The sequence below is a fragment of the Sinocyclocheilus anshuiensis genome, unplaced genomic scaffold (genome assembly GCF_001515605.1).
Source record: "Sinocyclocheilus anshuiensis isolate Anshui unplaced genomic scaffold, SAMN03320099.WGS_v1.1 scaffold729, whole genome shotgun sequence".
NCBI lineage: Eukaryota > Metazoa > Chordata > Actinopteri > Cypriniformes > Cyprinidae > Sinocyclocheilus > Sinocyclocheilus anshuiensis.
The window spans coordinates 640,049-651,271 of NW_015536561.1; the positions used below are offsets into that span (position 1 = coordinate 640,049).

Consider the following 11,223-nt stretch of genomic DNA (forward strand, 5'->3'; position numbering starts at 1 on the left):
CTGACAAGATGCGCGTTAAATATCGCATGCGATTAATCGTGCAGCCCTACTTTATATGCAAGATATTTACTCAACCGATTCATTCAAAACCCAGTATCAGGATTCATTCAAACATCTGATTTACTCACAAACAAAAAAAGTGACTGTATTTATGTTTGAGTCATTGAATCCTTTATTTAGTCAGCAAAGTCAATTTTGCCACCTTTGGCTAAATCTAATGGAAATCAAGGACGCTGACAAGATCGCCTTCTTTGACTCCTCCGTCTCTCCCAAGGGATTGTTTGGCCCTGGGTTTGCGGAGCGAATTACAGTGGCACAGAAGTCATCGCAAGTCATGTGATACTTCCTGCCGAAGTGCTCCAGCTTGGCGGCTGGTACAAGTTGCCAGAAGGCTCCATCCTCTCAGCAACCTGCAAACCCCGCACCGCCTCCGACCCAGCCTAAATTTGAGCCTGGTCTTCAGCAGCACCCCCAGATGGCTAGAAGGTACCCATACCTTAAGCGCCAAGAGTAGTGCTGGAACCTGAGCCTCAGAAGCCGTCCTGATCCAAGAGCAGAAAGGAAGAGGAGAGGGTCAGTACCCATCGCGGCCGGACTGCCCTCAAAGAAGTCCCGCACCCACTCTCCAATCCCCTGCTTGGGCGATGGAAACTCTATTCAGGCTGGGCCCATCCTTCCCACTCAGCACGCGCCCATGCAATTTACCGCTGAGATAGTGGACCCACATACTCAAAAGAGCACTTCTCCTCTCCCCACTATCACGAGGGTCAGTTCCCCGCCTCCTTGTGGTGACCTGCCACTCGAAAATCTCAGACCACTTGCCATCCGGGTCCAGGCTTGGAAAGCCATTCCGGATGTGTCAAGTTGGGTTCTAAAAACCATAGAACGAGGTTACTCGCTGCAGTTTGCACGTAGACCACCTTGCTTCAGAGGTACTAGCCAAACTTCGGTGTGGTGTAACGATGCTTACGTTCTCCAGTCCGAAGTGCAAACTCGGCTTGCAAAAGGAGCTGTGGAAATTGTCCTTTTAGTGAACAGTGAGTCAGGCTTCTACAGCCGCCATTTCCTCGTTCCCAAGAAAGATGGCGGGCTCAGGCCCATCCTTGATCTCTTGAGCATCTGAACGCATTTATGAAACGGCCATTCAAGATGCTGACTTTGAAGCAGATCCTCACAAAAATATGCCCTGGGCACCGGCTTTTATCGTTGGATCTGAAAGACGCTTACTTTCACATCTAGATAGCTCCCCCATCACAGACCATTCTTGAGATTCGCGTTCGAGGGGGTTGCTTATCAATATACAGTCCTACCATTCGGACTGTCTCTGGCCCCATGCACTTTTACGAAGTGAAAAGTTAGACTATGCGAATAGTTGGACTTCGCATAGTTGGACTATGCGAAGCTTTGGGATCGCTAGATGAGGGCTTAATGAACTCATATTTGTGAAAACCTCAAACTCGACCACTTGTTTTGCCTTTGGCTAGCTCTTAATTAGCCCGTGCGTCATTCCGACTCATTTTGCCAGCACGGGTCACATTTAGGAAATTAAAAAGTTGTAAATAGGAGCAATGGTAATTTATCTAGTCACACATTATGCCAGTCATGATTTCATTACTTTTGTAATATGGTTCATTTAATTAAATTCACAAAATTAGTTAATTAATTTCAAATTGCAAATGTGTTCTGATAAACAACAAAGCACTTAGATCCACCCAGGCCTGCTTCAGTCTGTACGGTCTCAAACACATATTTATGAATTTGGTCATCCCTGACCTGCATTTAGAAGTGGAAAGCTCCGAGATCATGGAGCAATTTCCGGCGAGCCCCTCGTGGAACTTTAGGATTCAATAGGTCAGTTACAGTGCAGCGAGATTTAATGGAAACTTACCAGCGGAGTCCTGCCTATGCTGTTGAGGTAATAGAGGAAGCCTTTGGTGTGGTAAATTGTGGGGCTTAAATTAGGGTCCGGCTTCAGCCACTGTCTGTTGAGGTCCTCAGCGGTGAGAGAACAGCGATTACTGAAATAAATCAAAAGAAAAAAAGTGATTACAAAGAACAGAAAGTCAACTTTAAACTTACTAAAAGTCCAATTTGGATTTCATGAGCTCTTTAACGCATTGCCAGGGATCAAAGTAACATCAAAAACCATCTGAGTTTGCAATCCAATATCTGATTTAGCTTACCTGTTTGTTTGAAGACAAGATAACCAATCTATCTGTCTCTGTGCATGCCTGTGTATCTGTGTGAATGTTCAAACGCTGAAATTGTGACGTTCCCATATCAGCGTCTACCTTTACAGGTTACTGAAAGGTCGGCGGTGAACAGAGCTATCTAGCGCACCGCACAACCAGTCTGTTGATTAGAGAGCAAGCAGCAGCTGAGCTTTATCTCCTGACAAAATCCTACTGACATTTGGAGGTAGCTTGCCAACTACAGACTTCCCCACATTCAGTTCCTGAAAGCCAATTATAAGACACAATGTTCAAACATTAGCAAATTGATAGGCCGCATTTGAAACGGCTGAGAGCGACTGTTGAGTCTCTGATCACAGGTGATCTGTGTGATGATTTGCTGTGTGCTTTCTTTGGGTCAATCTTGATCTGGAATGAGTGGAAGCATGAAGTAAAACACAGTCGCCACCTGAAAATAAACATACAATAAAATATCCCGGCTTTTTATCAAATGCAATGGCTGTTTTCATAGACATCAATAATGGCTGTGTGAAAACAAAAGATGGAAGTTGCAGTCTTCTTTGCCTCTGAACAGTTTGTTCAACCAGACTTTTTTCGGAGTATATTGCCGATTGAACTAAGATGCCTTTAGGTACATAAAAAATTAACGGAAACCACAAACAGAACCGCATGACTATAAATACAACCCACTTTTTAAAGTGTTTCAGAAAAGCTGCGGCTCTCTGCTGAAGTAGTTCAAGAAAAGAGCCACAATCTTCAGAGAGTTTCATCGTAAACAAAAATACCATATTCTAGTGATCTGGAGACAAGGAAATTACTGTATTTTGGAGGCGACAAAACACGGTTTTCTGGACAGTTTCCAATGCACCCCAGGGAGGGCAGCAAAGCGGAAATGGCAAGAAAATTGTTCCACCCTACAGCTGTCTATAGTTTAAAGTGAACCTTTGTATAGAAAATAAGAAAACCAGAAACAATGGATGACAGTTGAGATGATTTGAGAGTTAGATCAATATTACCTGTCTGTCTGTTCAAGCCATGTTTACACTAGGCAATTTCTAACTTGGATTTCCAACTCATTGTGTCATTATGTATTCATTGCCGGATATTTAGATCGTAAATAGTCGATGAACCAAACTGAAGCTTTTGCTATGAACGACAGCAGTGACTTCATGTTTTTTCCTCTTTTTTGGGGGGCTCCATTTTGTTCTTGACAGAAATAATTTATGAACAATTCTCTGCTCTTGCGTCTGATGACAACTGAGAGGTGGAACAGTATTTTGTCCCCTTTTATGGTTCTCCAAAAACTGACAGCCCTTCTAACAAATCCTGCTTTTAAAATGTCTACTTTTCAATATTTCACCCAGTGCACTGCAGTGCATGACACATTCTGCAGTAGCCCAAAGCAACCCTGGCCTCAAAGGCTAAAAAGAATTTAAACAATAGTTCAGGTTTAATATTTAGGAGAGGTAATGAAATAAATGAAATCATCAAATAAATACCAATTAACACATGAACAGAATGGTCATTTGACTCCACCAAACCTCAAAAACAGAACACTCAAATGATAATTTGGACTCCACTCACTTCACAATAGAACGCCTAATGCAGGGGTGTCAAACTAAATTCCTTTAGGGCCAGAGCCCTGCAGAGTTTTGCTCCAACCCTGCTCAAACACACATAGCATGTAGTTTTCAAATGAGCCTTAAGGGCTTGATTAGTTGGATCAGGTGTGTTTAATTAGGGTTGAATCTAAACTCTGCAGGCCTCCAGCCCTCCAGGAATTGAGTTTGACACCCATGACCTAATGGGAATTTGACTCCACCCACTTCAAAACAGAAAGTTCCCTGGGCATTTGTCTCCACCCAACTCAAAAACACTAGCTACATTTACAAGCAGTAAACCTGATGGCTCAATTGGACTGAAAAGCCTTCATGTAAACACCTTAATTGGGATTGGATTAGAAGGGGTGATGTAGACCTTTTCTAAACAGAACACTTAATGATTACTTTGACACCACCCACTTGGGCATTTAACTCCACCCACCTCAAAAACAATAGGTGCGTTCGACTTGAAGCACCGCTACAGACGGCAGTCAACGAGAGTAGCCGCTTGCAGTCGGGGGAGGAGGTGAAAACGGAGCCGTCAAGCAAGACATTTCTGCTCCCGTTAGTGATGCTCGCGCAGTGTTTGCATACTCTATCACAGATGACGTGAATTAAATGCAATATTTGTCAAATACACAGATGTAGCATTTGGACCAATCAGAGCAACAGAAACACTTTTTATACACTGCTTAATACAGTGCCATCTGTTCAAGAATAAAGTTCAACGTAAATATATACTATTTAAATACTAATAAAGTGGGGGTATATATGCTTTCATGATAAACGTGACTCAATATAACATAGCGACTACAGTAAAAAAGCTTTTAATGTTCTAAAACCACAGATTTATGAGCAGTATTGGATTTGAAGATGTTAGAAACACACGTCATTGTTGTCATGTGGAGAATTTGGCCATCCGTGAAACAGCTGTGTTGTCATCAGCACTCCTGCAGTCGCTCTGAAAAAGCTGCGGCAGCTGAGTCAGCCGGCTGCTCTCGAAATGATATCGCGGTACTTTGAAGTCGGACAAAATTTCTAACCGGCATGCACTGTTTCAAGTCAGCTGCCGATCGGTTTGTGCGGCGCCGCATGAAGTCGAACGCACCTAATGTCTAATGGGAATTCGACTCCATTCAACCTCAAAAACTGTGCCCTCAATAATTGTGACTCCACCCACTTCAAAACAGAAAGCTCACTGGGCTTTACACTCCACCCACTTCAAAAACAATGTCTAATGGGAATTTAACTCCACCCAACCTCAAATATAGAACACTCAATTATTATTTTGACGCTCATTGGGTATTTGACTCCACCCAACCTCAAAAACAGAACACTCTATAATAATTTTGACTCCACCCACCTCAAAAAAGCATGCTCATTAGGCATTTGTCTCAACCTACCTCAAAAACAGAATGTCTAATGGGAATTTCACTCCACCCAACCTCAAAAACCGAACAGTCAATGATCATTTTGACCTCATCAGCCTCAAAACAGAGCACAGGTTGGGTATTTGACTCCACCCACCTCAAATACAAAATGTCTAGTGGGAATTTGACTCTATACCCACCTTAAAAATACAACGTTCAATTACCATTTGGACTTCTCCAATCTTAAATTAAATGAAAGCAATCCTGGTCTACAAGGCTTAGGATTTACATATAATTTAAAAAATCAAGACAAAGTGTGAAGTACTACACCTAACCTAATAATACCCAATAATAATTTTGACTCACCTCAATCTTGGTCTCAAGGGTGCTCATCAAATAGGAATGAACTCATGTAAAATATAAGCATTTGACTCCAACTCAAAAACAAAATACCTAATGGTAATTTGACCATTTAACTCCACCCACCTCAAAAGCAGAATCCCCAATTATCATTTAGACTTTGCCTACCTCAAAAACTCAATGAATAATTGACTCAACTCGACCTCACAAACTAAATACCCATGGGCCATTTGATTCCGCCAACATCAAAAATATCCAATCAAATGCCTCCTGACTCATTGTCAAAAGCAAACACATCACGCTCCAGCATGCAAATGCTAACTGTTCTAAAAACATTTAATTCACAGCGGGCGAGAGCTAGTTAAGGCTTTAATTAGGAATACTGTTGTTCAAGCATATACGGATTATAATACAATCATCATTTATACACTTTATGATCCAAAAACTTATAATGAAGCCATTAACGCAAGTCACTCCCCCTTTATAATCACCCGCTGAAAAATAGAAAAGCATTTGATGCTCACTGAGACAAGAAATGACAGAACAGTGGGAGTTTTGGAAAGAAAACTGTATCTTGTACATTTGTTCACATTAACTATTTATAAGGAGATGAAATGGCTGACAATGAGAGGAATTAACGCAAGTATCACCTCAGTTCAGCTACAACACAGATAAATAAGAAGAGGCGGTGATTATCAAGGCCCCATCTCTCTCTTCCAGTCACATCTGTCCTATCCCAATCTATTTTGTGGGTCTTCAGTGTAACTGCTAAGCATTATGCAGTGTGATATAGATCTTGTATAATTTGCTTATGATTGATTTGGTCACGATTAGGAAAGGGCACACAAACGATTTTCATGTGCCACCTGATGCAACAATAATCACAGAAATCGATAAGCAATCCTGGAGCTACTTAAATTGTATTATTCTTGGTGATGTGTTATAAAATGTCATAAACAAATGTGTGTGTGTGTGTTATTAATTTAGTACAGTTTTGTTACAAATGTATGAATCAACATATAAACAGTGATATACATTATAAATAAGTAAAATATTAAATGAATATTAGTAAAAACTATCTATCTATCTATCGACCGTAAAGTGAAAGTCATCTCCCATCAGCCAACACTAACCCCATGAACTCACACACTATTATACTGCGCAGACACACAGACACTTCCTGATCAACTTACTGAACCAGGACAGTTCAATTTACTCCCATAGTTACAGATAGATCAGTTGGATCAGTCTCGATAGCTTTTCGTCGCCTCGGCTAATGAGGTTATATTTTCGTTTTCTACTAAAATCTCCATCAGCTGGAGATGGGCACAATCAGTGATGTTTAGTTGAGCGAGAAGTAGTGTGAGAGAAGGAAAAAAAAAGGAAAAGAGGTGAAAGAAGTTAGAATTGGGAACTGGATATTTCCAGAAAAAGGCTACTATGAATGCAACACTGATTGATCAATGGTACCATAAGAATGTACAAAGTACAGAACTCTTTACTTGCTAATATAGCTAATTTTTGTCTGAATAAACGTGTATCAGTACAGTATTTAGTATACACTCGTAGGGCACTCGTAACTGCATGGTACAACAAAAACGAGGAGGACAAGTCGGTATTTAGATTGTGCGCTTTTTGGTGGGACACGAGGAACTCCCATTAACAGGGAGAAGTTCGAAAGTGAAAATTCATTTTCGCGTTTGTTTGTACTGTACTGATGGCATGGATGAAAGAGGTTGAGGTGAGAGAAAAAGCTGCCGACTCTGTGAGCCCAGATCTGATGATGTAAACCCTTTCTCCAACACGTCTCCTCTGACTCATCAGTACTTAAGGGAACGGCTGTCTGTTGGTTCACCTTCAAGCTGAAAGTATAGTGTTATTTGTATTTCAGCCATCAATAATGGATAGTGCTGTTGGCTATTGTTTGATTCATGAAGAGAAACCTGCAGGCCAGTTTTGACAAGTTTCCTCTTCAGTCTGTGTATAAAGGTCTGTTCACATCAAGTTCAATGATCCTCAACAATAGTGGCATTTTTTCGGGTTTAAACAAATCATTGTTTTTGGATCTTTTCAGAGAACTGACTCATTCACAGAAGTCTCTGCCTATTGGAGCTTGTTTTTTTCTGCCTTCGAAGACTGAGAAAAAGGTGCTCACTGGTCACCAGCTACAGTAACCTACAGAAAGGGTCAGAGAATGAATCAGTAAAGATATAAACAAATCTTCAGTGAATTATTGAACAAATCTGAATGCATTACAAAATGAATCACTGAACAAATCTGCATGCATTCGTTGGAAATGCAATCAAGAGTCATAAACAAAACAAATCAGTGAAATATGAATGAATCCTTGTTGAATGGATTCAAAGAGTCAAGTTACAAAAGTAATCAGTAAACAAATCTGAATGAACCTTTGGAGAATATAATCAAAAGAGTTACATTACAAAATGAATCGCTGAACACAATCTGAATGAATCTTAGATGAATGGAACCAAAGAAAAGCATTACAAAATGCATGGGCGAACAGATTAGTATGAATCTTTTGGGAACTGAATAAAAAAAAGTCATGTTACAAAACATATCAGTGAAAAAAAATCTGAATGAATCCTTGGTGAAAGGAATTAAAAGAGTCAGGTTATAAAATTAAACAGTTAACAAATTTGAACTAATCTTTGGAGAATGGAACCACAAGAGTCAAGTTATAAAATGAATCAGTGAAAAAAATCTGAACAAATCTTTGCTCGGTTTAAGCCAAGTCAAGTCACAGAATGAATCAGTGAACAAATTTGAACTAATAATTGGGGAATGTGATAAAATGAGACACGTTACTAAATGAATCAGTGAACAAAAGTGAATAAATCTTTGGCTAATGTAATCAAAAAGACAAGTCACAGAATGAATCAGTGAAGAAATTTGAGTGAATCTATGTGGAATAGAATCAAAAAAGTCAAGGTACAAAACAAAAGTGAATGAATCTTTGGTCAGTGGAATCAAAAGTCAAGTCAATGAATCACTGAACAAAGTTAGTTTTTTTTTCAATCAGCCACATTGTGAAGGAATTGATAGACACATTAAACATACACTGTATTGTTTTAAAATCATGTCAAAAATTCAGATTTTGTGCAAATAGGCCATAATTCTGTAAACCTTAAATCTGCACGATCCAGTAATTATGCTCTACCTTTATATTCACACTTTCTTATTGGTGGAGAAAAAGGGGCAAGCAAGCGTGAAGTGCGTTTGAGAAATGAATAGTGAGATGTGACTGTAATGGTACAATATAACTGTGAGAGGATGCAAGGATTATCATGTTTATAATGACGTTCCATTCAACTAAGAAACTACAGGAAGACAGAATGATGAATCATTAAATGATAGGAGTTATCACCTCGAGGCAGAGTATTGCATTTAGTGTGTTTAGAAATGCGACTTTTGGCATTATTTAATCAGAACTAATGTAGCTTACAGCAGACAGTACAGTGGCGCAAAAAAAAAAAAAAAAAGTTTTGCCGCCGGCCAGCTTGTTGTGACTATTGGGCATACATCTAACTTCATTTAGAAGATTGTGCTTGATGGTAAGAAAATAAATATATAAATAAATGGGTTATATAAATAAATAACCCCACTTTAATGATTAAAAAAATTAAAAATTTAAATGAATATTTTATTTATTTCTATCATTAAAGTGGACTGATTTCAGTTGTTCTGCTAACTTTGCTGTATGTCCCTCTGGGAATCTGTCACGTTTCCCTGTGTCAAAAATAGAAGTGTTACAAAAAAGCCTTTGCTTAATGACTGTGAAGAGACAGTAAATCTTTTTATTTTCTATTATTATTATTTTAAATCTAATTAATGATCTCCACTGTGACGCTTTGCATCATTTTGAGAATAGGGAACAATCTGTCACCCCGGTGAATAGTGTAGAGTGTTACTGATTGACTCTGACTCTGCCACAGAAAATCAGTGGAAAAGAAAATAGGGCACCATCTTTCATAAGCAACACAACAGGGACAGTGGAGAGAAGAGGAAGGCATTAGCTAAACCTTGAGTTCTCATCACAACAGATTATGAAAGAAATGTACAAAAAAGTGGATCTCACCGTTCAAGGGCACAGAAGGATTTCTATGCAACAATAAATAGAGCATGTAAAGCCTGTGAAATTTACAAACAAATGTCTTCATAAAGAAAGCACTGTGTTTATATAATGTATGCAGTTTGACAGAAGCATCAGACCCCCTCAGATTTTTGAACCAAGTGGATTTTAAATGCAAGTTAAATGCAAAATAATAATAATAATAATAATAAGGATGTTTTAAACTAAACACAGTCATCATTCAATCCCAAACCCATTTGACCCAAAAGAAGACATCAAAATGTCAAAGCTGCTCTTTTCCACACACCAAAAATTCATGACAATCATGGTTTTGTTGCAGTTCACTCAGATAAAAATAATTAGTAAATTACAAATTAAAAAAATATATAAACAATATAAATCAATATATAACTTGTGTAAATTATATTTGAATTGTACACTTTGTTTCAATAATATTTTAAATAAATAAATAAATTAATTAATTAAAAATAAAAAAATATATAAAATAAAATAAAATAAAATAAAAAAAATATATAAAATAAAATAAAATAAATGGATTTGAACCTTCATCCCCTTGCAAACTATTCAAGAATTAACCACTGGACTAAAATCAACAGACAAGAAAACAGTCCAGAGAATGTGTCAAATATCTGTTCTTTTTGCATTGACATACCTGTCCTGAATTACCTTGAAATTAGATTCCTTAAACTTCCTCAAACAGTCATGACACATTCACTGCTTTACCTTTACTTTCTGCTAACCTTGAGCAACGAAAATGAGATGCTTTTCTTCTTGTTAGTAGTGAATGTCCCTTCTTTGCTTCTGAGCTAAATATAATTTCTAATACATCTGCCTCTTTAGTCTCTCACTCCCATTCAAAACTCCAGTGAAACTATCATTCCAGTGCAGAGCAGGCTACATGACTGACGTGTCCCGCAGGACAAATCCTTGGGAATCAGACAGGGGGAGCAGATGTAGGACACAAGCATAAATGACAGCTACAACAGAGACTCTGTTTTGTTAAAAACAGCTTTGCTGTTAAAATAACCAATCAAGCAATTCCTCAAGCACACATCCGTCATAACCGATGCATTTATAATGGCTTTTATCTAGCATATTTGACACTGGACATCAAGTGGCCACACAACACAGTACCAAAATGGTTTAAATTGAACAAAAGTAACAATACTGCCCTTAAAATCAAGCATCTACATCTATTAATATAACCATGAACTAAATAGGCTCTTTTTTTTCAGAATTCTTAAAATTCTGAATTGGAAAATTGATCATTTTGGTTTCTAAATGCCATATTTTCTTTTACTTTGCATGTTAAGCAACCCTGCCCATGTTGACATCCTGCCTAATTTTGCTAGGTTCCAATGGATTTGCAGCAATATACCACAAAAATGTCAAATCTGATTGGACGCATAACCTTTGACATCAGCCAAAAATATAGCTAGCTGCATTTTTTAAAGAATATTTTTAATGAAAATCCTGTTCTATCATTTATTCAACCTTGTCATTTCAAAACTGTATGACTTTTTATTTCCACAAATATAGTTTATAAAAAAGTCCCCCCCCCCCCCCCCCACACACAACAAAAACGAAGG

The 11,223-nt window shown here is 38.4% G+C and overlaps 1 protein-coding gene across 1 annotated transcript in view; it reads right to left on the minus strand.

Moving 5' to 3' along the window:
- LOC107701621 (cytosolic carboxypeptidase 4-like) overlaps positions 1-11,223 on the minus strand; it is a 237,154-nt gene that overhangs the window by 49,163 nt on the left and 176,768 nt on the right. The window contains exon 21 of the mRNA XM_016503665.1: positions 1,889-2,018. Coding sequence (XP_016359151.1) covers positions 1,889-2,018 — 130 coding nt within the window. The remainder of the gene's footprint in view (positions 1-1,888; positions 2,019-11,223) is intronic.